The sequence below is a fragment of the Oryzias latipes genome, chromosome 6 (assembly GCF_002234675.1).
Source record: "Oryzias latipes chromosome 6, ASM223467v1".
Classification (NCBI taxonomy): Eukaryota; Metazoa; Chordata; class Actinopteri; order Beloniformes; family Adrianichthyidae; genus Oryzias; species Oryzias latipes.
The window spans coordinates 31,104,033-31,130,643 of NC_019864.2; the positions used below are offsets into that span (position 1 = coordinate 31,104,033).

Below are 26,611 nucleotides of genomic sequence, written 5' to 3' on the forward strand. Positions count from 1 at the left end.
AACACACCGTTGGTCCGGAAACAAAGCTGCTCCAATCCAACTAACGTCCTTTGGGAAAAAGGAAATTTTCAAGGAAAACCTGCAGCTCTCTGGTATTTTTTTCTTTATGTGACGCTTCTTTGTGGCTGTTTAAGGTCTGTGTTTGTTTTCTATCTTTCTTTGGCATTCACACTTTTGTTGCTTTTGCTGTATATCAATAAAATTAACGGGGTAAAAAAACTTTGTGCTCGTAAAAACATTTCATTATCCGCCAATTTTAAGGGCAAAACATTTAATTAATTACTCTTCTAATTTGTTCACACTTTTGGTAAATAAATTAAAGAAAGTAATAACCTTGGTATTTCAGTCATGGAAAACTATTTGTGAACAGTATACAGTTTGAAAAAAAAAGTTTTTTATTAACATTTTTTTAGTCGTTTACTATTGAAAAAGTAGTAAACTAATTTAGCATTTAGTGTAACTAAACAGTCTTAGCAGTTGTGTACGGTGGCCCTGAAGTGCAAACCATTCAACAAATCACTCGATACAAAAACATTTTTAAGATCACAGCAACAATTTAAAAAGCAGTATTACATTTTAGAAAACAAAACAAAATTTCAGAAACCAAAACATAAAAAAGAAAAAAGAAAAAAAGATTTCAGAAAACAAAATTAATTTCCAGAAAAAAAAAGAAATATTACAAAATGAAAACATTTCAGAAAAAAAAATAATTTCCAGAAAAAACAAAATGAAATACAAAAAAATGAAAAACATTTCAGAAAAAAATGAAATATTACAAAATGAAAAACATTTCAGAAAAAAAATGAAATATTAAAAAATGAAAAACATTTCAGAAAAAAAATGAAATATTAAAAAATGAAAAACATTTCAGAACACAGAATGAATTTCCAGAAAACAAAACGAAATCTTCAAAAATGAAAAACATTTCCAAACCGGAAGAAGCAGGTACTATGGGACAACGCTGATTGGATGATGATGTTTGTCAATCATTTGAACTGAAAAGTATTTTAAATGAAGCGATGACGGATTTTATCGTCCAAACAACAATGTACCATGATAATCCACGTATTTCCCATTTACATATTAAATCAAAAATGCAGTAAATAGATAATGAAGGTTTAAATTATTTTTTTAATATTTCGTCTGAAGCAGAACGGTCACCCGGAAGTAGTTTGTGTGGATGACGTCCGTTCTGCAGGTAAACAAAGAAAGGGACGGTAAAACGTTAACATAAACGTTAATCTTTGAATATTTAGCGGATATGATGACAGAACGCCCGCAGAAATATCAACACCAACCAGGTTTACAAATGTTTCGAAATGTCGTGAGAGGATTCTGTTTAAAGCAGCAGCTGCGAAGAAACGGGTGTTAAAGACGGCGCACATCAGGAAATGCAGTCCCGCCATCCACTGATAAGGTATGGAGGCACATTTGTTTGATCTAATAAATGTAGCGTTAAACGTGATTTCTAGGTGGGTGTTTACAGACAGATCCAAGATCCTTCATTCATACGTTAATGACAGGTTACCTCATCAGCTGGAGAGGGGGGGTCACGTGGGCAGGATTCACAGACAGGTGTAGCAGCCGCATAAATCAGCAAAGCTGTCAGGTAAACTGCAGCAGTTTGTGTCTCAGAATAACATTTATGAATGCTTCTTATTCACACTATTAAGATCTGTGACTTTAGAGTGTGTCAGTGCACAGAAACATGACAGTAAATGACTGGATGTGCACATCATCAGACACGTCCAGGTGTGTAACTAACGGTGGCAAAGTCTGTAGAGTAAAAAAAATCTTTAAAAAAACATTTTAGTCTTTCAGGCAGAGGAGGAATACCAAATTGTTTTAGAATGTATTTTTGTAAGACTGAAATAATGTATTTTATTCTGAGTTTGGTGTTTTGACCCCTCCCTAATGAATTTCTGGTTTAACCCATTTTCTCCTCATTTTGATGAACTCAACTTTTTCCTGAATGAAAGATGAACGGCAGCCGATGTTTTTCTGTCAGGGATTTTTAATTTATTAATTTATTTCTGTCAGGGATTTCAATGGAGCTGGAGTCCAGTGCAGAGGAAGCTGCAAGCATGTACGAGCAGGAACTGGGGTCCCTTACCTGTGCATCTTCCTCTGGATGTGATGCTGAGCAGCAATGTGGACAAACCTTCCCTGACATGACTCTTTTTGATATAGTTGTTAAGCACAAACAGACTTTCCCAGATGCATTTTTTCCTCTAATAAATGTGACTGACAGGTACGCTGAGTTAATGCTGATTGTAAGCGCAACATTTGATTGACTGCATGAAGAAGCCCATAAAGGAAAATCCACAACTGTTTCTTTGTTTCTGTTACTGAATAACATATTCATGTTAAGTTTTCAATAAATATACTGCATTGCTATGAAACAAATTTGTTTATTTTCATATCCATTATTACAATCCTCACGTCAGCATTCAGTTTTTTCATTGACAAAAAAACATTTATAAACAACAGCTTTGAAAATCAAACATCATCTTTGTTAATACAGCTTTAAAACCTAAAATGGTAAACATGGAAAAACTCCTAAATGAAGCAAGCCTAATATGAACATTTTAAACTGGAGTTTTGCTTAAAGGAACATTAAGTTGTTTGGAGTTGTACAAGTGTTTGATGCGATTCCTCAGATGTGATTTCCAGATCATCAGCCCGACGCTAAAGCCAGGAATTGTGCTTCGTTTTTCACTCCCCACTGCATCATTTACAACTAATCAGGCTTATGCAGCAGGTTAAAGACGTTTTTTAAAGGACCTGCAATTAAAAAAAAAAAATTAGATATTAAGGTTAAATAATATTTATTGATTACATTTCACATAAATCATGGTGACTTGCCTGTACACTGCACAATGATATGAATGACTTTAGTCTTTTTGAATTCCCATGTAGAGCTGCCATCTGTTCTTCTGCAGCACAAACCTTTCTGGAACTTCGCTTTGAGTAGCTTCACCTGCAGAAATATCACATGTTAATTCAATTAAGTATTTTATAAACTTTTAAAGTTCATTTTTAAGTTTCAGTATATGTGTATATGCATGGTTCAAAAATATACAATGCACTTTAATATTATTTCCCATAAGAACTTGTTTACTGATTTCAGTCTTAAAGTCGATTTTTAGCAACACTGATGCCATATAATTACTGTAATTACTGTATAAATCACAGAATCAGGCTGGCTCGGAGCTTTTTCTCTCATCATGTTGTCACCGAAAACGGGAACGGCTATCATGCGAAGACGGTTCGTCTCCATCGGGTTCCTTTTGCGCATGCGCAAGATAAAAAGAAATTATCTTTTCAAAGCAGCACTTTAACATCCTAAAATTAACATCCCTAGAGACATGTGACTGACAAAAGAAAAGATCACAGACTTGATTCTTACCTGAAGATGATTGACAGCGTGAACCTCGCAGCCGTAGACATTAGCGCACAGCGTTCAAAGTAAAAGTGCTCACAAACTACTTCCGGGTGACCGTGTGTCAGGCGAAATGTTAAAAAAATAATTTTAAAGTTCATTAACAGTTTGCTGCATTTTTTATTTGATATATAAATGGGAAATACGTGGATTATTATGGTACATTGTTGTTTGGACGATAAAATCCGGCATCGCTTCATTTAAAATACTTTTCAGTTCAAATGATTGACAAAAATCATCATCCAATCAGCGTTGTCCCATAGTACCTGCTTCTTCCGGTTTGGAAATGTTTTTCATTTTTGAAGATTTCGTTTTGTTTTCTGGAAATTCATTCTGTGTTCTGAAATGTTTTTCATTTTTTAAAATTTCATTTTTTTTCTGAAATGTTTTTCATTTTTTAATATTTCATTTTTTTTCTGGAAATTATTTTTTTTTCTGAAATGTTTTCATTTTTTAATATTTATTTTTTTTCCTGGAAATTAATTTTGTTTTCTGAAATGTTTTTTTTTGTCATTTTTGTTTTTCAAGTTTTGGTTTCTGAAATTTTGTTTTGTTTTCTAAAATGTAATGCTGCTTTTTAAATTTTTTTTTTTTTTTAATTGTTGTTGTGATCTTAAAAATGTTTTTGTATCGAGTGATTTGTTGAATGCTTTGCACTTCAGGGCCACCGTAGTTGTGGCCTTTGCAGTATTGTTTATCAGCTAAAATAGACTTTGCAAAGTCCCAGTTATCACAAACCTTGCATGGAAAACAAGTGTTCTCCACATTATTTATTCAAAGGCAGATGGATGCATGCCATAAAAAGAAAGCACACCAGTTATGCACAGTAGTCATTTTACATCAAAACATTTGACTTTTGTTTATTCTTTTCTTGTAGATAGGATGGACAAATATTTAAATTTTACTTTTCCCCAAAAAATCTCCTTTTCTGTCCGACTATGTGCTGCATAAAAAACAATGTGACGTAAAGAATCTACACTACGGCTGTCGAATCATTTCAATGTGTTGTTGTTGCCTCCCTAAAGAAGACGGATTTGTTTGTCACTGTGTGGCACTAGTGGATGATCCAGGCTGATGTTCCTGTTCTGAAAATGGTGATCAAACAGTCAAGTGATCAGGTTTCTGCATCATTTTCAGGGTTTCTACCCCAAAATGAGGAGCAGCATGTCAGTGAAGGTCCTCATTGATCCAGTCATGGCATCTGGACTTCTAGTCTTCTTCATTAAAACATCTCACCAAAAGGTTTTCATCACCCATCCAGACGGATGAAGATACTTTGAAGAAAGGAAGAAGACTTGAAGTCCAGATGGTGGAATTCAACTTCAGGACATTTGTTAAAAAAAAAACAAAACAGCAAAAGCACAAGTGAAGTTTGCAGAAGAAAGATGATGTTTATTCCACTGAGGCTCCGAGATGCACAGCTGCACGACTCCTCCTCTGACAGCAGCTCCTCCTCTGACAGCAGCTCCTCCTCCTCCTCCTCGTTTCAGAAAGGACTTTCACTCTGAGGAGCCACACAGACCCACCCAGCAGCTGTTGGATCTCCTCTGACAGACAGAAGTTCAAACATTTACGTTTAATCACAAACCCAAAGGCGGAGCTGCAGCTGGCAGGTTAAACATCTGGATGGTTTTTTTGGAAGGCGTTGGATTTTTTTCTTGTTTCTGTCAAGACAGAAACAGGATTTCATGATGCAGTCGTTTCTCCAGGTGGATGTTTCTGAAAGCATCAGTTCTGACCTTAAACGTGTGAAAGACCTGCACAGCGAGCAGGTCGTTGGTGCTCTGCTCCAGGGGGCTCATGAGCGTCGCCGTGTCGTCCTCGGGGGTCTCCGTCGACTGCCTCCACACTGATGTCAAGGGGATGTTGTGTAACCCTGAAACAGGAAGTCAGCAGTAGAGCGCCACACACGGTTAGATCAAAGGAACTTCCTGTTTCTCCGTCAGCAGGTGAACATTCATGGAGGACCGCAGATGTTCCACGGATCCGCTGCTGGAGGGCGTCACACCTTTCTTGAAGTCATCCAGGATTTTGTTGATGGTGACCCACCGGCCTTCATAGTCATGGATCTGCGATTCAACCTTCCTCAGTTGTTCTTCTGTGTTCCTCTGTGAAACGGAGAGAGCTTCTTTCTGCTGCAGATGTTCAGCTCGAAGGGAATCGATCTCTGCTTGGATCTGTGGGAACGCACCAGAAAAGCCTTTAGGTCCCTCTGTTCCGGTCCGTCAACCTCCTGGCCCCTCAGTGACAGGAAGAGGCTCACCTTGCTGCTCTGCTCCCTGAGGGTCGTGACCTCTGCTTGTTGAACGTTCAGAAAACTATTCTGTTCAAAAATCTTCTGCTCGTCTGTTCAGGGAGAAACAAAACTGAGATTCACACGACCACAAAACCTGATTTAAGAATCGGAAACTCCCCTCAGACAGTGACTGTGACGACATAAACACGAGGAGGGAGACTGAGGACGTCTTCTAACGCTCGTTTACCTTTGATGAAGTTGTTGACCAGGACGGCCAGGTCGTCCACTCCTGTGGCCGCCTGAATCTTTTCAAAGGCTTCCCTCAGAGCGTCCACGGACGCCGCCCCAGGATCCCTCGTCTTCTGCGTCTTCTTGGGAACTGGAATCACACGATCCACAACAGAATCACAGACCGCTTTTTACAAACGATCAAAGGAGCCAAACCCATCCTGCTACATCCAAAAGATCCAAGCTGTCCCGGTTCTGGGAAGCAGCAGAACCTCAGAAGAACCTTACACTTCCTTGGTGTGACCCTCAGGCTGCCGTCCGGACCACTCCTCCTGCTGCTCTTCATCACTGTGAAGTCTCGGAGGGTCATCTTCAGAGCGATCACCCTGCTGAGTTTTAGGATCTCCGCCTTGGTCTGGGTAAGCTCCTCCTCTTTCCTCTCCTGTGTGACCACCATCTTGGTCTGGACCTCCACCCTGATGAGCATGACAGGAGGGTGAGCGTCCAGTCCCGCCGATTCTATTGGAGCGAAACCGTGACGTCACCTTGCGTGGTCGGCAGCAGAGCACACGCCGGTCGCTTCTCTGATCTTCTTCTTGACGTCCCGGAGCTCCTGAAACACAGCGGCGAGCTCCGTTCACAGGCAGACCATAAACGGCGTGAACGTCTCTACGGTTAGCCGCCTTCTTGATGAACCAAAGCGCTTCACACATCTACACACACACACACACTCCATCCATCCATCCGTCCGTCCGTTTTCTGAAGCCACTTTAGTCCCATTTGGGGTCCCTGGAGCCAAACCAGGAGCAGAAGGGTGGGGGTGGGGTTCCCCCTGGACAGGAAGTCCATGGCATTCACACATTCAAACGCCGTCTGCATCCCGCCCCTGCAGGAGCGGGTGTCTGACCTTGTTGAGTTTGTGTTGCAGCTGCTGGAAGGAGATCCTTTCATCACTCAGAGTCTGCAGCTCCTCTCCCAGACGTCTGTTTTTAGCCAGCTGCACGTTCAGCTCCACTGAGGCCTGGAACAGAGAAAACAACATTTACAATGAGATGAGGACGGATCCTTTGAGAGTCCGTTTTTTCTGTGGCAGTGAGCCGCTGACTCTGTGCAGCTTGTATTCCAGAGCCCGTATGGCCCTCTGAGTCTTCTGCCTCTCGGACCACAACGAACCACGGACCACCTCCTTCCTCAGCTCCTCCAGGCTCTGCTCGGCGCTGGAGACCTGGTCACACACAGACGCCAGGGTCAGACTGGGCCTTGGACGGAAACTCCCAAAGACGTGACGGAGAAGGGCCCAGGCCACCTCCTCCTGGAGCTTCCTGTGCCGTTGCCGCTCGTCCTCCAACTGTCGGTCCAGCAGGTCATTCTTCTGGATCAGACTCTGGAGGCCGTCGGGGTCCTGACTGTCCTGGTGTTGGTGGTTCTGCCTTTGTTCACATCACACACACAGATGCTCAGACCAAGAAACAAACAAGTGTTTGTTTCAAAATGAAGTAAGAATGTTGGGATTATTCACTGTTGTTTGTGGATCAGGTCATGGTCCCACACGACGCTGGCCTGGAGACCTTCATACATGATCATATTTAGGTTGGAGTGTCTGTGTGGAAAGAAAACATGAGAGTTGAACATTTTCTACTGGATCGCTCTGACAGCTTCACCTGTTAAAAAAAAGGAAAAATAGATCAAATAAAGATTAACTCTCATAAATGCTCAACTTTGAACAAATATCCTTTATTTCTAATGTCGTTAAAAAAATAAAATAAAAACTATTATTATGATTATAATTAAGTAAAAAAACGCGAAGGCAAATATTTTATTAGAAAAGGAATACGTTTTTATTGCTGGTAAAATCGCCCTTAATAATAAATTTTCCTTCAATTCCCCCCCCCCCCCCCCCTCTGCAAAGATAAACCACGCACACACTTACTAAAACTATTTAGGTTTAAAATAAAAAAATATATATTTATCAGAAATACAATTGATAACAAAGTCAAAATTATTGTAAAAAACATAACAAAGATAAATAAATCTCCGGCTAAATAATTACTCATTTAATGGAAACTGTACTGGCTAACGTTTATCATTTAACGCCGAAACCACGCCCACATTTCCCGAACCGGCTGAGAGGCGATTCTGCTAGCAAAGACCGTCGATATTCTGAAACTTTATTCATCATCATCCTCTTATTTTTAAAGACGGACAAAACAATCTCTCACCTGTTGAAAACAAAACCAACGGCCTCCTGCCAGCTCTCCAGTTTGTGGCAAACCGTTGCTAAGCAACGCCCGGTCGCTGTCGGCGTCATGACGTCATTTCTCACGCTTTAAGGGGAAAGCTGCGGATTTTTAGGTACTGTTCTGTTAAAAAGAACAAAAATTAACCTTCATTTCCTCAACATTTCTTTAAATGAAATTAGTTATGAAAAATAACGGTAGGTGGGTTAGTAAAGACCACGTGACCAACGGTGATCAGCTGTAAACATGAAACAGACACAAACGTCACTTATTCTCATCGACACAATCGGATTTTTTTCTATTTTTACTTTCATTAAAGATGTTTTTCTGACTTGGACTCATTGACGTCATTCAGCTGAAAAGCTTCATGTTTACAATCACTTTGAATAAAAAACAATCACTAAACATTCTCAGAGCTGACGCCTTTTTTTTAACCTGGACTCACCTGAAAATGAATATTCTGACATAGAAAGGCCTGTTTCCTGTGTTTCCTCTGTGTAGAACTGACATTTGAAGAGAACATTTGGTTTGTTGGACCACATTCCCAACCGGAACCTCCTAGTCGTAAACTGACTTCAGCGTCAGCCCCGAGGGGAGGACCCGGTGGGTGTGAAGCAGAGGCTGACTTCAGCGTCCCCGGTCGGTCCGCGTCTCCAGCCGGTTCCCGTCCGTTCGCCGCTTTACCCACTTTTGAGAGATGGAGCGGAAAGTGGCGAAGGAATTTCGACACAAGGTGAGTTTGTGAGTTGAGTCTTTCCTGTTTCACCCGTGAGAAGGTCTGCGCTCCCCCTCACCTGTCACCTGTCTGCCACTGCTGGCTCAGGTGACAGGTGAGACGTTCAGGCCTGCGCCACAGGACCAGGAAAACCCAACGGCTCGGTGAAAAAAATGGACCTTATTTAAAAAAAAGTTTGAATAGATAAAAATAGTTTTATTTTAGACAACACTTTGGGTTGAAGAAAAGAGTTTTTGGAACACAGGCTCACATTAAAATGTCCCCTTAGATCATGAAAACGTTCCTTTCTTTCTTAATTTGGGGTTTAAATCTGTTGTTTGTCCGTGTCATCTTTGGTGACTTTAAGGCTCCTTCTTTATTTTCTTTCTTTGTGGAGCTTCAGTCCTGGGGGAGGGAAGATGCTGCAGGAACATGACGCCCGCATGGCTGCGTGCAGCAGAAAGGGCAGCTCCGTGTTAGATAATGCGTCAGATGCGAGCAGCTGAGCAGAAGTTATGGCACCGTTTGATGAAAGGCTTGGGGGAGGACCTTCTATCTGCTGGGTGTTCGGTGGGATCTGTCCTTGTTCCCTCAAAGCCCCCGGATGCCAGCTCTGCCTCCCAAAGGCCTGACGGTTTCTCTGAGGGTCTGTGGACGCCGTTTGCGTGCGTCACTGCGCACCCTTTGTGTTTATGGTGCCAAAGTCTGCAGTTTAATCTGCCAAAGAGGCGTTTATGAGGCTGTAAAGGTTTGCTCACACCCATCTGCAGACTCCAGTGTCCTACACTGATCCTCCTGAGAACAGCCCATCATGCATGTCCTCTGTAGGGGAGGATTCATTTGAAGTTCTCTACCAAGACCTGATTGGCCTAAATTGGACATTCTACCTCAGGGGCCCCCAAATCCAGGCCTAGAGGGCCGGTGTCCTACATGTTTTCCAACCAACCTGCCGTTGAAGCTCCTCATTGGCTAAACACACCTGATCCAGGTAATCAGCAGCAGATAAGGCAGGCTTTGTGGAAAAGCAGCAGGACTCCGCCCCTCCAGGCCTGGATTTGGGGACCCCAGTTCTAGCTTTTCCAGTGACATCTCATTTGTTTGGTTCGGATTTTAAATCATTTCAATTCAATTTCATTTTTATAGGCCAACCCAGTCGTCTCAACGGACCTCACAGGGGCACAAAAAAGAAAATCCCTTACATAATACAAAGGCTGATTGCTAAACGGAACAGAAAACTGGGCGTCCCTGCCTTAACACCCTCTTTCTTCTTAACGTGCTGCTTCCCAGAAGGCTTTAACCGGCCATTGAAGCAGGTTATTTGAATCTGGATCTGGTGCTTTATCCGCTAAACAAACCTGATCCAGGGAATCAGCAGCAGATGAGGCAGGATTTCTACAAACTGACAGCCCGGACGTTCTCCAGCAGAGGAGCTCCTTCTGATGGTAGCAGGAGGTGTGTGGATGTAAGGTGACACCCTCCTCTGGCCTCCACCATCCTCCACCTGAGCCTTGAGGCTTGGAGGAGGGAGGCAGGACCTCCTCCCTCTCTGGCGCTCCTCCTTCTCGTCTCGTCTTTCGCACTGATTGAAAGTTTTCCTTCAGTTGAGGAGGGAATCGGAGCGTTCAAATGTGCATCAGCGACTGGCCGAAGCGTTTTCTGAAAACCATCCTGCTGCACCTGAGCCGGCACCAGGTGTGTGCGCCTCCTGGCTGGGCGTGCCTGCCCCCCCCCGGAGCGTCCGGCTGTCAGCTGGCGGGAGGAGGATGTCACCATCTTTGTGTTCTTCTTTCAGGTGGAGCTGCTGATTGAAAATGAGGCAGAGAAGGACTACCTGTTTGATGTCCTCCGCATGTATCACCAGTGAGTCCCGTCTGCTCTGGGGGGTTACTGTGTGTGTGTATGTGGGGGGGGGGGGGCTCACATTTCTCTTACTTTCTTCTTCTTCATGTCATTTCTCGCTCTGTCTCTCCTCCTTCATCTCCCGTCTACGTTTCCAGATCAGGCTGAGCTCTTCAACAGGAGAAGAAGCTATTCTTAGAAACCTGGTGGTGGGGGGTGGGGGGGCATGTCGGGGCACGCGGGGGCAGCAGGTCTCTCCCCTCGTTGGTCTGGAGACCCTGATCGGTTTCCTCTGCGCTCAGATCAGCTCGGGCGGCCGTCAACAAAAGCCTCATTCATCTCCATGCTGCTAATGGGGCTGAAATGACAGGCGTTCATAATTCAGGAGGCTTTTATTTTGCTGCTCCGCTGCTTTCCTTTTGTCTCCTTTTGAAGGATCTTTTCCATCAGCTTCATTGTTCGTTTCGTCTGGATGTCTCACATGAAGCTGGACCAAAGCTTTAAGCGTTGAAGCCAAAGGTTCAGTTTCATCTCCATATTGTGACGCTGATCATCTGTGAGGACCAGTAAGTCAGCAGGTCTGACTGCAGGCGAAGCGTCGCAGCCTTTGGCGTGATGCTGCACGGCGTGGATGGGGTGGAGCCAAAGGAGAACCTCCTCTGAGATGGTCGACTTCTGGACCATCTCTTCCTTTTCAGCCTTCAGGTTCTCTGTCATGGAGGGTGTGAAAGCAGCCTTGATGGGGGGTCTTTCTTTCTTTCTTTCTTTCTTTTACTTTTTTCAAACAACACAAACACAAATGAACAAATCCACACAATGGTTTCAAACCCATAAGACAATCCGGTGTGTTTGAAAAGGACTGAAGAGGAATCTTGTCTGATCTCACCTCTTTTTACAACACTTGATGCTCATAATTCAACTTACAGATATGTACAAAACATTCACCGTACAATTCTGCAAGGCAACTTTGAAAAGTGACTATTTTTTTTAAATCGTTTTCTATTAATGACTTCTTGTAGATTATTTTGAATACATATAAACTTTTGCTTTCTTTTAAACCTTCATCCAATCCGTTCCATAAATCCACACCACAATTTCATAAACACATTTTCTTTGTTGTGTGAATGCTCTGCTTTTTGAAATTCAGTTGTTTTCTTAGATTGTAACTCTCATCTCTGTCTTTAATGTAAGTTTATATGAAGTAAGTTGTAACTGGTTTTATACGTGATGAGAGCCGTTTTCAGTTTCACTACATCCGATAGCTTCAATCAACCTGACTTTAAAAATTGTGCGTTCATATGTGTCCCATAATCCACTCCATCAACAATTAGAACAGCTTTTTTTTGTAAAACATACAAACACTAGAGGTGTATTTCCCCAAACTTCTACACTGTACTGCAAATATGATAGTATTATGGATGAGTATATTAGTAATAATGCTTTGTGAGAGTATGACGCATTTTTCCCAGTTTAGCTCTGATCTGCTTTATTTGTGGTTTCCAGCTGATTTTGTCGTCCATAATTACTCCAAGTTTCAGTCATTCTTTCCAAAACATGATTATCAAAAGCAACTTTTATTTCTAAATCTGCAGGAATGTGTCTATTTCCAAAAATCATGAATTTAGTTTTGTTAACATTGAGAGTTTATTTTTGTGGAACCATTGTTTTACTATTCCTAATTCTGTATTTACTATGTTTACTACTTCACTGAGGCTCTCTTCTGTATAGACTATACTTGTTTCGTCGGCATATAAAAAGTATTTGAGTGTATTTGTTACCATGTGGATGTCATTAATGTAAAGGATGAACAGGGAGGGGCCTGATATTGACCCTTGTGGAACTCCACAGCTTAAATTTAGCAGGGATGATTGACAGTCCTCCAGTTGGACAAACTGCTGCCTGTTATTAAAGTAACTGTTTAACCATTTCAATGCTGGTCCTCGTATTCCATATCTTTCCAGTTTGTTTACTAAAACGTTGTGTTCAGTTGTGTCAAAAGCCTTTTTCAGATCGATGAACACTCCTACTGCGAGCTCTTTATTGTCAGTGTCATTTATCATTTCTTCGGTTAGTTGTGTAATCGCCATGGAGGTTGATCTGTTTTTTAGATATTAGTTTGTGTTTTTCTATAAAACTTTCCAGCCTCATGAGGATTCCTTTTCCCAGTATTTTTTAGAACTGGCAGAGTAAAGACACTGGTCTGTTATTTGTTAGTTGGTGTTTGTCCCCTGATTTGTGTCATGGAATCACTTTGGATATTTTCATTTTTTGTGGAAATGTTCCTGTTTGAAAGGATAAATTGCAAATGTAGGTCAGCGGGTCAACAATGGAATCAATGACCTTTTTTTATCACCAACATATTAATTCTGTTTCAGTTTGTAGATGTTTTGGTTTAGAATTAGCTGACGGTTTTTATAATTTCTTATGCTTCTATGGGATTCATATAGATGGGGGTCTTGGTGTGGTTCAGTGGTGGGGGTCTTGGTGTGGTTCAGTGGTGGGGGTCTTGGTGTGGTTCAGTGGTGGGGGTCTTGGTGTGGTTCAGTGGTGGGGGTCTCGGTGTGGTTCAGTGGTGGGGGTCTCGGTGTGGTTCAGTGGTGGGGGTCTCGGTGTGGTTCAGTGGTGGGGGTCTCGGTGTGGTTCAGTGGTGGGGGTCTCGGTGGGGTTCAGTGGTGGGGGTCTCGGTGGGGTTCAGTGGTGGGGGTCTCGGTGTGGTTCAGTGGTGGGGGTCTCGGTGGGCCTCGGCTCTTCAGTTGCTGGGTTTAGTTTCCTCGTGGTGCTGAACTGGACAGCAGAGACCTGTTTGGCGCTCAGATGGAGACGTTAACGTCCTCGGCTCTCCTCCTCTTCCTCAGGTCGATGGATCTGCCCGTGCTGGTGGGAGACCTGAAGCTGGTGATCAATGAACCCAAGCGCCTCCCGCTGTTTGATGCCATTCGACCCCTCATTCCTCTCAAACACCAGGTGGAGTACGACCTGCTCACCCCGAAGAGGTCCCGGTACGTCCAGCGTCCCACCCACAGCATCAAACCCCCGTCCTTTACAGGGCTAAACCTCAGAACCGTGTGCTCTGTGTTCCCCGACCCCCTGATGGAGCAGGAAGCTGAAGGAGGTGCGCTTGGACAGAACCCACCGTGACGGACTGGGCCTGAGCGTGCGCGGGGGCCTGGAATTTGGCTGCGGTCTCTACATCTCACAGATCGTTAAAGACGGACAGGCTGACAACGTCGGCCTTCAGGTGAGTCCACCTTTATGTCTCTGAACAAAAATTTGATCTCAGTTTTATTCTATGGCAACTTTTTATTTATTTATTTGTTACAATGGTTTTTTTGTGTGTATTTTATAAACTTGTCTTCTTATCACCTTGGGCCTGATTCCCTGAAACAATACCAACAGCAGCCACTAGGTGGAGTAAAGACCAGCCTTTGGTGTCTCCAGTTTGTTTCAATCAGCTGGTTATTAAAGAGAAATCCTTAAAATCTGTGCCTTGAACCGAAATAATTTCACAGCAGACCACACAGATGCAATGCTAATTACTGCAGGTGCATTGTGGGTAATCTACAGTAAGTTCAAGAGTTCTCCAATCAACAAGATAACATCTGTGGCACTAATAGCATTGATTGAATGTGAATAATGCCTTAATGAGTGGATGAGTAACATGATTACAGGATATTTAGTTTTTCTGGAGCTTCTGGTTCTGTGTTTCTGTTTGTTTGAGTGGAAAACTGGAAATGAGAAGGTGTTCCACCATCAGGACCGGACAACATCTTTGTAGATCTCCTCCAGGTTTCATGGATGCCTGCATCCCTTCAGCTCGGACCTGGTGGAACAAACGTTTGAGGCCGCGTTATGGTTCTCAGAATTATTCCTTTGAACGGCGTCTGACTCTGCGCTGATTCCAGGTTGGAGATGAGATCGTTCGCATCAACGGATACTCCATCTCGTCCTGCATCCACGAGGAGGTCATCAGTCTCATCAAGACCACCAAAACGGTGTCGCTCAAAGTTCGACGTGCGTCAGCCGTCCTGCGTAAAGCGTTCCGCCGTAACATTCATTTGAATTGTTAGTTTTACACGCTTTGCTGTTTTGCAGATGTGGGGATGATTCCCGTCAAAAGGTTGGTCTTTCTTTTTCATCCTGTCATGAATTGATGTGAGGAGGTCTCTGAGGTCTTTGCTGCTTCTCCTGTCGTTGGTTCAGCTCCTCAGAGGAGCCCCTCAAATGGCAGTTTGTGGATCAGTTTGTGTCGGAGTCCGGGGTAGGACGTCCTCTTCATCCTCGTGAGTTTTCCGTTTGGGCGGATTTTCTTTTGTCTACTCCTCATCTGTGCCGTTCCAGGAGAAGAGGAGCAGCATCGCTGGTTTGACATCAATTGGTGGGAAGGAGATCAAGGAGAAGAAGGTCTTCCTCAGCCTGGTGGGGGAAAAGGGCATGGGCATCAGCATCTCCAGCGGTCCCACCCAGAAACCTGGGATCTACATCAGCAACGTGAAGCCGGGCTCCCTCTCAGCTGAAGTCGGCCTGGAGGTGGTTTCACCAAAGCCTTCCGAGCTTCAATGAAGCCTCAAGCTGGAGGCACTGATGCTCTCCTGTCTGACTGCAGGCTGGAGACCAGATCGTGGAGGTGAACGGCGTGGACTTCACCGCTCTGGACCACAAAGAGGTGACTTGGATTGGATCCGCGTCCTCTGCGATGCTCGCTCCTCCATACATAATGTGGTGCTGCGTCTCCAAACCTGAAGTCTGGTCTTTTCGGGGTTTCAGGCCATCAAAGTCCTGAAGAGCAGCAGAAGTCTGACCATCACTGTCCTGACAGGAGCCGTAAGTACCAAGTGTGAGGAGACGAAGTACAAACTTTGATGTTTTCGCTGATCTCGTGTTTCTATCAATACTTATAAAAAAGTAACCGACTCCTTCTAAAGCAGCTCCCCCCGTGGAGGTGGGGCGGCTCCCTCTGTGAGGGCGTCCCTCTGTGTTGGTGGCCCTCTGTGGGGGCGCCCCTCTGTGTTGGTGGCCCTCTGCGGGGGCGTCCCTCAGCGGGGGCTTGTCTCCATAGGGGTGTCTCTCCATGGGGGCGTCCCTCCGTGAGGGTGGCCCTCTGTGGGGGCATCCCTCTGCGGGGGTGGCCCTCTGTGGGGGCGTCCCTCTGTGTTGGTGGCCCTCTAGGGGGGCATCCCTCTCATCAGGGGCTTCTCTCCATGGGAGTGTCCCTCCATGGGGACGTCCCTCTGTGTTGGTGTCCCTCTGCTGGGGGGTCCCTCAGCGGGGGCTTGTCTCCATAGGGGTGTCTCTCCATGGGGGCGTCCCTCCGTGAGGGTGGCCCTTTGTGGGGGCATCCCTCTGCGGGGGTGGCCCTCTGTGGGGGCATCCCTCTGTGTTGGTGGCCCTCTAGGGGGGCATGCCTCTCATCAGGGGCTTCTCTCCATGGGAGTGTCCCTCCGTGAGGGTGGCCCTTTGTGGGGGCGTCCCTCCGTGAGGGTGGCCCTTTGTGGGGGCATCCCTCTGCGGGGGTGGCCCTCTGTGGGGGCGTCCCTCTGTGTTGGTGGCCCTCTAGGGGGGCATGCCTCTCATCAGGGGCTTCTCTCCATGGGAGTGTCCCTCCATGAGGGTGGCCCTCTGTGGGGGCGTCCCTCCGTGGGGGTGGCCCTTTGTGGGGGCATCCCTCTGCGGGGGTGGCCCTCTGTGGGGGCGTCCCTCTGTGTTGGTGGCCCTCTAGGGGGGCATCCCTCTCATCAGGGGCTTCTCTCCATGGGAGTGTCCCTCCATGGGGGCGTCCCTCTGTGTTGGTGTCCCTCTGCAGGGATGTCCCTCTGTGGGGGCGTCCCTCTGTGTTGGTGGCCCTCTGGGGGGGCATCCCTCTCTGCGGGGGCTTCTCTCCATGGGAGTGTCCCTCCATGAGGGTGTCCCTCTGTGGGGGTGGCCCTCTGTGGGGGCGTCCCTCTGTGTCGGTGTCCCTCTGTGGGGACATCTGCTGCTTTCCAACAAAGGAAGGTTTTTTTCCAGGTGAATTTATGTGTGTTACTAAATATTTGATATTCATATAAAATACAATTTTTTTTGTTTTCTATCATATACTTTTTTCTGAGTTTGTCTTTAAGTTCATGAAATTGTGGGTTTTCAGTGGTTTTCTGTTTCCTAGTGAAAATATTGTGCTCATTTATCCTCATATCATTTAAGGTGAAATAAAGTATTTCAACAACAGAATAACTTTAGTAGAAATCCAGCAGAAACATCTGCAGCACATGAGCAGAACTGAGTCAGAATTCAGTGTTTTTTTTCTCCAACGTGAACAGATGGGATTTCCTGCACTGCTGCTTTCCTCTCATGTTCACTGACTGTTCTCCTGAACTCGATCCCGTGGTGCGGTGGCTTCCTGTGGTCCAGCTTTCAGTTCTTCTGCAGGACTGACGGTTCCTGCTGCTCCTCTTCCCTCCTCAGCCTTGTCATGCAGGCAGGGGGGGTCCATGTGATGAGTGACGGCGCTGAATGCAGACATTAATCAGTGTGACTCGTTTGGGCTGATGTTGAGGTGATTGCAGAGCGAGGCGGCGGCACTCTTCATGCTCTGCATTCTGATGTTTGTTCAAAGCCGCGGGTTTGATGACGGTTCTGGACTGTTGGTCCACAATCAGACGAAAGTGAACCTTTTATGTCATCCCTGCAGGGAGGCACTTGGGATTTCTGCCGAACTATTGTGGGATGAGGAGAATTTTCCGTGTTTTGGTTTGATATTGAAGCTGAGAGTTCTTCATCACATTTCGGATCATCTTTCCACTGTAAATAACAGACACTTCACTCCTTAGTGCAGCAGTTTTTATTACACTTTTAATAAAGATCTGACAGAGGTGACCAAAGTCCTCCTTCTGTTCCTGCCCCCCCCCCCCCCCCCCCCCCCCCCACATTGTCCCTCACTGCCTTCTCCTGCTGGTGTCTCTCTCAGGGCAGCGAGCTGTTCATGACGACTGAGGAGCGCCTGGCGGCGGAGGCGCGCCGGGAGCTGCAGAGGCAGGAGCTGATGCAGCAGAAGAGGACGGCGATGGAGACCAACAAGATCATTAAAGAGCAGCAGGAGAAGGAGAGGCAGTGAGTAATGAGGACACCAGCCGGGACGTTCGGGACTCGTTTCCAGACCTGCTCGCTTTAGGCTCTGCAGATCACAACATGTTTGAAGGAACGGATGAAACCTGCAGTTACAACCAAACCAAACTCATGAGCCTCCTGGTTTCCAAGCCTTTCTTGCAGCAGACATATTGATTTATTGACCTTTTAGCTGCTGAATGAACTCCCATACCTTCATTATTTAGTGCTTGAAGAGACCCAGCTGATCTGTTGAAAGGATGATTTTAATGATTTGTGTCAGCAGCATTTTTGTGTTTGGTTGGAAAGCTGATGTGTTTTCTCTCCAACATTTTGGTGAAATCAGGCGGTTTTGGAACAGGAACTGCTCTGTTCTGTCACTTCGCTTTTAGTTGCTTTATAATTTTTAAGAATAAGGATTTTGTGAGGAAACAGGAAAACAAAAAAAGGTCATCCTACCTTCTGTTATTCACCACAATTTATAATTTACCGGTAAATCAAATCACTCAGTTCAGGTCTCAAATACAGTCAGTGGAAGTAACAAGAACAACTTCCACTTCAGCAAAAACAAACTGCATCCACCGCTGCCTGGCATAAAAAACCTTTGGGAAGAAGAATTGAGCCTGGGATCCTCTGAAGCCACAAGCAGCTTTCTTGAAGATCTTGTTTGATGAAAGAACTTCTTGAAAGTCAGCTCTTTTTTACGTCTGCAGTGCATGAAACATGAAATGAGGCTTGTGTGTTTCACAGGAGAAAAATGGAGATCGCTCAGAAAACTGCAGAGGAGGAGGACAGATACAAAAGGGAGATGGAAAAGTATGCAAACATTTGTTTCTAAAGTCTGAAATGCAATTAGACGTGACACTCTGAACCATCTCCTCCACCTCTAAAGGATTGAGGCTTCAGAGAAGAAGCATAACAGAGACTGGCAGGAGGACTGGGGAACCCAGGACCGGCCGAAGAGTCCAAGGACCCCCTCACCTGCCCCACCGGGGATCAAAACCACCCCGTCTCCAAAAGCCCGGAGTTCTCGTATGAGCAGACTCTTCTCTCTAAAAATGCATGAACCCTTTTCCTTCGGGACTTTTCCGTGACTTTTGTCCCGTCTTTTCTCTGTGCATGCTCTGTTCCTCACCTGCTGTGTGCTGTGCTGTTTTACCACCTCCTCTCCACGCTGATGAAGCCACCTTCACAGATGAAGATGAGGAGAATGAGCACGTGAGTCTGCACATGAAACTGCGCAGCCGCAGCAGCCATAGACGGATGTTTGTGCACAGAGACCAGCGTTGGGTTTCCTTTGACAACCAAAATGCTGCTTCATGGTTAAACGTTTGTCCTGCTCCTGTTGGTCAGAGACGAGCAGCAGCTGATGTTTGTTTTGGTTTAGGGTGAGAAGCTGCTGTGGACAGAAACGTGCTGCAGATGGTCTGCAGACGTGCAGCAGACGTACCGCAGACGTGCTGCAGACATGCTGCATAAGGTCTGCAGACATACAGCAGATGTGCTGCAGACGTTCTGCAGACAGGCGGTGGCTGGTCTGCAAGGTCTTTCTTTAAAAAGGAAGAAACTGTGTGATGTTTGAACCTGCAGGTTCTTGGATTTTAACTTGAAATGTGACTCTTTCTCATCTCCATCCGTAGCGTTTGGCTGGTTTTATCGCTATGAGGGGAAACTTCCATCACTCCGTAAGGTATTTTCAGCAGTTTGCAGTGTGTGAGAGGGACCAGAAACCTCTAGACGATTAGGAAGACGTCAGTCCCAGTATCTCCCAGTTGGTGCATGCCATGCTGTGTGATTTGCGTTGTTCATTTATCGGCGTTTTACTTGCATTGGTTGACGGTGCACCTCAGAAAGGAGAGAAGAAGAAGAAAAAGAAGAAGAAGGTGTCCAACACCGACACGCTGCAGGAGCAGAAGAAGAACAAGAAGGAGATGGAGTTTGAGCTGAAACTCGCCAAAGAGAAAGAGGAGATGTACGAACGAGAAAAACAGCTGAAGATCAATCGGCTGGTCCAGGAGGTACGAGAACACCTGGAGTGGGCGGACGTAAAAACGAAGCGAACATTTGTGTGGGTGGAGCCGTCTGGTTGTTGTGAGAAGCTGAGACGGTGTCACTCTTTGGCCGCCGGGCCTCACCTCCATCCCAGGTTTCAGAGACGGAGAGGGAGGACATGGAGGAGTCGGAGAAAGTGCAGCACTGGGTGGAGCGTCTGTGTCAGACCCGGCTGGAGCAGATCTCCTGTGTGGAGAACGAGTCATCGGAGGTAAAGACGGAGGTCCGTCCAGGTCCGAGTGAATGCGCTCAGAACTGTAAGAAAAACCTTCATGAAAGCTCAAAAGAAGAAAAACCCCAAAACCAACAGGACCTGGCTGCAGGTGCATTCAGGGACTGCGTGGAAAACGGCGCTCTTCGTTTTCCACGCAGTCCCTGAATGAGGTGTTCTCGTACCTCCTGCAGCTGCGGGGCGTGATGGTGATGATGGTACTTCACATGTTTGGCTTAAAGATGTTCTGCAGCAGAAGATCTGAAGGAGTTTAAACGCAGGTCTACTGGTGGTCTGTGTGTGTGTGTGTGTGTGTGGGGGGGGGGTATTGATCAGGAAGTATTGATCCGTTTAGTGAGGTTCGTTGTTCTTGATGAGGTTCTGCTGTGACCCAAAGCTCTCCTCGCCGCGCTCTCCCGCCTCCGAGCCGAAGGTGAAGCGCTTCGCTGGGGGCCTCCACCTGGCCACCACCGACCTGGATGACATCAACCTGGACCAGGTGGACCAGAGCCTGAGGGGCCCCTTAAAAAAATTGGCCCCCACTCATCCTGGCACCAGCCAGCTGCCCCCTCCGCTGCCCCGCCCCCCGCCGTCACCGAAGCTGAACCCGACCGCCCCCACCCACCCTCCCAGCGCGTCCCGACTGGCTCCGCAGCGCCACAGACCCCCGTCTCCCCCCGCCGCCGTGAAGCCCGCCTCCGGCCCTTCAGCTGCCACTCACAGGGGGCGCATGCCCCGCCCCCAGCCGTCACGGCCCCCATCCTCCCACTACCCTCCCCCCTCCCAGACAGCATGGCCTCCGTCGTCTCCTCAGCCCTCACGCCCTCCTCCACCTCCACCCCCGCCGCCCCCTCCGCCCCCACCACCCCCTCCCCCACAGCATGCAGAGGTCCCCCACGGTGGTTACCGCCATCAACACCATCACCTCCAGCATCCTCCCAGTCCTCCAGAGCACAGGAGCGAGTGGGAGACAGGCGGTTATCTCCCCAGGGGGGGGCTTTACTCCTCCAACACCAGTGAAATGTCCTACCCCCCCAGCCCTAAGGTCAGACTTCTGCATGGCTTTGGTTCTGTGGTCTCGTTTCTCCTCGTAGCGGCTTTCTGCTGTGAATTTGATGCACAAATCCAAGCAGTGACTTTTGACGTGACTTTGCTGGGGAGGCAGCCCCCCCACCCCCCAGCCTGAGTGTGCTTTGTTCTGGTGGGTGGGTGGGGTTTAAAGAAGCGCATGTCGTGTGGCGTTGGAGTGTTTTCAGCAGCAGTGATGCTGTGGCATTTGCTGTGCCGTGGGGGGGGGGGCTTAAACTCTGCTCTGCTGGGGTGCAGGTGATGAGAAACACCTCCCACGCCAGCCGCGTTTCCACTTCAAGCAGCATGCTGGTGAGTCTCGTCTGGTGAAGACGGCGTCCGTCTTTTGGCGTCAAACGTTTAAGCTTTGCTTATTTTAATTTTTTTCTCTGGGGGGGGGTAAACCTGATAGCAGCTGGCCCCCAGCCCTCCCAACCAGAGGCGACAGGTGACTCCTGTAATGTCAAAGCCCGTCATGCTGCCGCAGTCGCAGACTCACCGACCAGAGCCGCACAGATCCGCCCACCGCCCTGACGGCCTGGTAAGAGACACACAGTTAAGCCCCGCCCCTCGTAGTCGCCCTGCTTAACGAGGCAGAAGAAACGGTTTTCCATCATCTGCCGTGGATGTTCCAGGTCAGGGAACCAACCGGAGGTCTCCCCTCTTTTTTTGAGCTGCTCTGACTTAATGCAGTCACACCTGAGAGACACCTGAGGCTTTTAGCGAGGAGAAAGCTGCTCCTGCTGCTCCTGCTGCTCCTGTTGCTCCTGCTGCTCCTGCTGCTCCTGCTGCTCCTGCTGCTCCTGCTGCTCCTGCTGCTCCTGCAGGAGGAAATTCACCTCCACTCTGAAGGGTATTTGTGTCATGGGAGTCTGCAGCTGCAGAGACGATGTTCCTAACGTGGTGTTCAGGCTGGACTGGAAAAGGCTGAAACTGAACCGTAGTAGAAACGATGGCGTCTTCCTGCTGGTCCAGACCTGAAGCTCAACATCAAACAGAAGCTGTTTTTTAAGGATCTGTCTTTCTCTCCGGTTTTTGTGTTTCAGCCTCCAGAAATGCTGAAACGGATGGTCCCGTTTAACTCCTCCTTTAAGTCAAACAGCAAACAAGTAAATCCACGCAGCTCCTGCAGTCCTCCTGCTCCTCCTGTCTTGACCCGTCTCCACGCTCGCAGACGCCGCTCCGGTTGTCTCTGCGGGCGGCGGCATGGCATGCATGAGTTTGCTTTGATTTGGAGCAGATGCCAGCGGCCGTGGCCCCCCACAGAAGGCAGGAAGCTCCTCTTCCTGAACGGTCTCTAACATGGACAGAACAGCATGAAATGATTGGCGATAGTTTCAATTCCGTGTTTTCTAAATTACAAATGAGTTTGTCAGTGGAAATCTTTTCCACAGCTGCTTTGATCCTGACGGTTCCTTCTGTGCCGCCTGAGGTTCTGCATGGGGGGGGTCAGACCTTCTGTCCGTTGTCCTACTAAGACCTGGTCTACGTGGCCCTGGTTGTTGGGTCAGATGGATCTGCTGATTGGAGCTTCGTCCTCACATCAGTTTGGGGGGCGAAGCTCCACCTGGACGCTGACACACAGATGGATGGATCCATGTTTGGATCCACTTTTGCTGGAAGCTGCTCTTCCTCAGATCATTGAAAAGCTTTGCTCTCCTTCCTTCTGCTCTGCTGACCTTCCAGACTGAGACTGAGAGTCACGGCAAACCTCTGAAGTTTGATGGGTTTTTTTCTCCTCGTGTGTTTCTGCTGCAAGGGACTGCATGGATGTGAGGTTCCCTCCATGGAAACACACGGCTTTACTGAAGGTTCTCTGCGTGTGAGCATGTTAGTAGAACGTAGTCGAGTCTTTCCTGGTTGTCAGAGGGAGAACCTCGCACTGCTGAAGGTTTGCTTTAACCTTCATCACAGCACTGGTTTGTCAAAGGAAACCCGCTGCAGCTCTGACTCTTCTTCCCCCTTTTGCTGTAATACTGAACTTAAACGGATTTCTTGCTGTTTTTTTCTCTCCCTCAGGAGTTTCAGAAGTATGTGGAGGACTTCGACCCGTACTCCATGGTACAGTATGGAAGGAGACCTTTCAAAACCAGAAACCTGTAGAAACTGCTGTGGATGTTCCTGAGCTCTGTTTTCAGGGTGTTTTCAGACTGGAAAATCCTTTGTTCCGGTCCCGAACCTCGCCTTTGGTCTGTGTTCAGACTGGCATCAAGCGGACTGTTCTGTTCCGGGCCTAAGCTTGTGAACAAAACCACATGACTAAAGAGCTCTTCTGTCATTGGTCAGGAACTACGAGAGAAAGACAGACGTGCTGTTATTAAAACTTTACATGTCCATTATCAGTTTTGAACGTCTGGAACACGTTTTACTTGTTACTTTGGTTCGGCGGTTGGGGCTGCGAGGCGGTTACTGAAGCAGACGTGTGAGCTTTAACTCAGAGGAGGCTAGCAGCTGCAGCGATGAGGAGACATGAAGGTTCGCTGATGAGAGTTCATGACGTATAGATTGTCAGGAAAACAGTGAGAATGATGTGTGTCACGTTAAAAATATGTAAAATAGGTTTTCATGCTCAACATGACTCTGATCTGATGATGGTTAGAAAACCTGCTGGTTCTTTGCTCCTCTGAGCTTCTCCACGCTGTGTCCTCCTCCTCCTCCTCCTCCTCCTCCTCCTCCTCCTCCTCCTCCTCCTCCTCCAACAGTTCTCCTCGGAGCAGATCGCCGGCCGGGATGTGAGGCTGCTGAGGATCAAAAAGGCGAGTTCAGCTGCTCCTTCAGAACATCTTTAACGTCTCTTTCGGGTTCTGACGTGTTCTTGTCCTCCAGGCCGGACAGCTGGACCTGTCCCTGGAGGGGGGGGCTGACTCTCCTTTGGGAAAGTTGGTGGTGTCATCAGTTTATGAGGGCGGAGCGGCCGACAAACACGGTCAGTGCCTGACCAGAGCCATGCAAGAGAAGACAGGAAGTGACACGCACCGACTTCCCCTGATGGAATCAGCTGACTCTGTTATTGTGTGTGTGTGTGTGCGTGTGTGTGCATGTGCGCAGGGGGGATTGCTCCGGGGGATGAACTCATGGCTGTGAATGGGAAGATCCTGCTCGATGCCTCATTGACAGAGGGACAGAACTCTCTGGCGCGGGCCTGGGGGAACGGCGGGGTACCGGTCCAGTTCTAAAACAGCAGCTCGCATGTTTCTTCACTGCAGGATGGTTGACGTTTTTTTTCCCCCCACCTCCAGGACTGGATCGATGTGGTGATCGCAGTTTCTCCTCCGAAAGACTATGAGGATGAAGTGTAAGCATTGCAGTCAATATTGACAGTCTGCTGAAACGCCGGCTGCAGCGGTGCATCATGGGTCGTTGGTGTGTGCGTGTGTGCAGCTGTAAGTCAGCGTCAGTCAGTCCTACCGTGAACAGAAAGACGTTTGAAGGCAGCGCAGCTCTGTACAGACACGGCTACGTCCTTCAGCACTAGTGCTTCCTCTCTGGTAATCACCTTCATCCTCCTCTTCGTCCCACGGGGGGGGAGGGGCGGCGGCGTGTGGTGTGGCACTTGTTTTTGTTTGGGCCGCTCTATGAGGACATGTGACAGTCTCTGCCATCAAACTCTGATGGTTCTGGTCTTGTTTTATCACCAGAAACGCCCAAATTTAAACGGGGCCGCTAAATCCAGGCCTAGTCCAGACCGGTTCTGGTCCTGCCGGCCTCCTGCCGCCTTCAGCAGACCTGCTGATAGATGCTGTTCCTCTAGACTGTTACATCTTCTGCAGCCCCCCCCCTGTAAAGGCATGGACCAGGTTGGTTTTTCAAGCCTCCACCCAGGTTTCTCCAACTTTTATTTGGAAATCCACCATCGTATTCAAAAGAAATCCCTCCTCTTCCACTCTTTTATACGTCGCTGAAGGCTCAGCCGCGGCGTCAACTCAAGCAGTGCAGGAGTAGGTCAGGGGGCGGAGCTTAAAGCTCAAGAGCAAAAGGCAAACCCTGGAAGGCGACGGCCTTCGGGAAGAGATCCTGCAGAGGTTTCTTCACCTGATTCTGTTTGGCTGGACGTTCACATCAAAGCACCGGAAAGGCCGAATAAAATATGTATTTAATGTTTTTTAGATTTTGTAAATCAAACTGAAGGGGCGTGGATCATATTTAGTTCATTCAGACCTTTTGTTTTATCTTTGAAAGATAAAAAACCAAGATTTAAACCTCTGATTTCTGCCAACATGGGTTTGAATTAAAAAAAACAGGATGTTGACAGAAAATCTTAATTTTTTTCTGTAAAAATTGTATGAAAAAACATTTCAGCTTTGCCATAAATTCAGCTTCAAGATAGTTTTCTCAAATAATCATCTGTAAATACTGAAAACATTCTTTTATTTCAAGGATTCTATACATATGTATATAGCGGTTAGTTATGCTGTTAATACTCTCAGCTGTGCAGACTTCTCCAAATTGTCGGCTTTCCCGCCTAAAGATTCCAAGAATGAATGAAGAAATTTAGAAGAAAAGTCTGGAAAAAACAGCTTTGGAGTGTGAATTATTGTGAAGCAGGAAAGGTTCCCGGACATCTCAACAAATGTGTGACGAGCTGCAGAAAACGCTGTCAGACATCTCCTTCCAGGAGAAAGCCTCTTCTTGAAGCGTGTCAGCCTTCACTGACTGTAGAAACTGTAGAAAAGGATGCGCAGAAGCAGATGGAAGAGGTGAGGGCGATCCACGCGCTGACAGGAGTTTTCTCACTGGAATCTGGTTCTAAGAGGGATTTTGAAGGAGTTTGCTGATCAACCGGCATGCGTGTGTTCTGTTGTGCTTCGTTTGTGGTGTTTGGATTTATCTGATTAGGGTCATTTTTAGACGTGAAAACATTATTTCTGTCTTTCTCCTGCAGGACCTTCTTCTAGTCTCGTCAGACGCAGTTGGAGGAGACCCGATTGATCCGCCTGGAGCTTCTTTCATCTCTTCTCTTGAAACGTCTGCTCGCTTCCACTTTTTCTCTCTCGGATCGAGCGTCTTGTCCTGCAGATCGACTCCGTCCGTCGATATTCCTCGCCACCGTCTCGGTGAATGTCAGAGGTTAATCCAGTCAATACTTTGTGTTTCTCACATGTGGATCCTGACGGTGGTGGAGCTCAGAGATGCTGATCTTTGCAAAAGTCAGTCAGTTAAAGGTTAATGAAAATCTGTGATCAGTAGAGCCTCTTCTGAGTCTGTAAGTGTCTAATAAAGGTCTGATTGAACAAAGAAGAAGCTTCTGCTCAGTTTCTGTGACCCCCCCAGAGGGACGTGTGTGCAAACACGCTGAAGCAGGGACAAGTCTGTACATTTTTGAACAGTTCCGCGGCTTTGGCGGCGTGTGAAGCCCTGCAGCCTCAGAGCACCTGGAACAAACATGTTTGTTCAGGTCAGCACGTCCGCAGAGGAGCTGCTGCCAACGAGGGTGGCCTTTGTTTGGCTCCATCTCCAGGGAAACAAAAGTGTCCATCCAGACGGGAGACGGTTGGTTTTCAGGAGA

General features: G+C 47.0%; 3 protein-coding genes across 6 annotated transcripts; 2 read left to right on the forward strand and 1 right to left on the reverse strand.

Annotated features, from left to right (window-relative positions):
- LOC101167616 (harmonin) lies at positions 1-26,343 on the forward strand. Of its 2 annotated transcripts, XM_023956143.1 has the most exons (21): positions 1-92; positions 8,645-8,876; positions 10,651-10,718; positions 13,553-13,696; positions 13,797-13,935; positions 14,600-14,708; positions 14,790-14,814; positions 14,898-14,955; positions 15,036-15,224; positions 15,301-15,360; positions 15,462-15,518; positions 17,638-17,780; positions 18,525-18,590; positions 18,667-18,806; positions 18,958-18,992; positions 23,125-23,166; positions 23,808-23,861; positions 23,932-24,031; positions 24,154-24,263; positions 24,345-24,400; positions 25,988-26,343. In XM_023956143.1, the coding sequence occupies exons 2-21, from the start codon at positions 8,841-8,843 to the stop codon at positions 25,998-26,000; spliced, it is 1,644 nt and encodes a 547-aa protein (XP_023811911.1). In that variant the 5' UTR covers positions 1-92; positions 8,645-8,840; the 3' UTR covers positions 26,001-26,343. The 2 variants fall into 2 exon arrangements, with proteins under 2 accessions (XP_023811911.1, XP_023811912.1); XM_023956144.1 differs by lacking the exon at positions 1-92 and having other exon boundaries at positions 8,761-8,876; positions 18,970-18,992.
- LOC101163488 (outer dynein arm protein 1) lies at positions 4,809-8,690 on the reverse strand. 2 transcript variants are annotated; one of them, XM_020704316.1, is made up of 14 exons: positions 8,589-8,690; positions 8,126-8,266; positions 7,426-7,506; positions 7,213-7,336; positions 7,012-7,131; positions 6,814-6,927; positions 6,452-6,519; positions 6,195-6,382; positions 5,926-6,057; positions 5,706-5,788; positions 5,451-5,619; positions 5,182-5,318; positions 5,031-5,106; positions 4,809-4,946 (listed from the first exon to the last, which is right to left on the reverse strand). In XM_020704316.1, exons 2-14 carry the CDS (start codon positions 8,212-8,214, stop codon positions 4,942-4,944), a joined length of 1,386 nt encoding a protein of 461 aa, XP_020559975.1. In that variant the 5' UTR covers positions 8,215-8,266; positions 8,589-8,690; the 3' UTR covers positions 4,809-4,941. The 2 variants fall into 2 exon arrangements, with proteins under 2 accessions (XP_020559975.1, XP_011474844.1); XM_011476542.2 differs by having other exon boundaries at positions 7,012-7,336.
- LOC111947554 (harmonin-like) lies at positions 19,000-23,118 on the forward strand. Of its 2 annotated transcripts, XR_002873436.1 has the most exons (4): positions 19,000-19,792; positions 19,921-20,037; positions 20,435-21,417; positions 21,518-23,118. XR_002873436.1 is itself a non-coding variant. In XM_023956147.1 (3 exons), the coding sequence occupies exons 1-3, from the start codon at positions 19,559-19,561 to the stop codon at positions 21,221-21,223; spliced, it is 1,140 nt and encodes a 379-aa protein (XP_023811915.1). In that variant the 5' UTR covers positions 19,000-19,558; the 3' UTR covers positions 21,224-23,118. The 2 variants fall into 2 exon arrangements, 1 of the variants encoding a protein (XP_023811915.1); XM_023956147.1 differs by having other exon boundaries at positions 20,435-23,118.
- Positions 26,344-26,611: the final 268 nt, after the last annotated feature.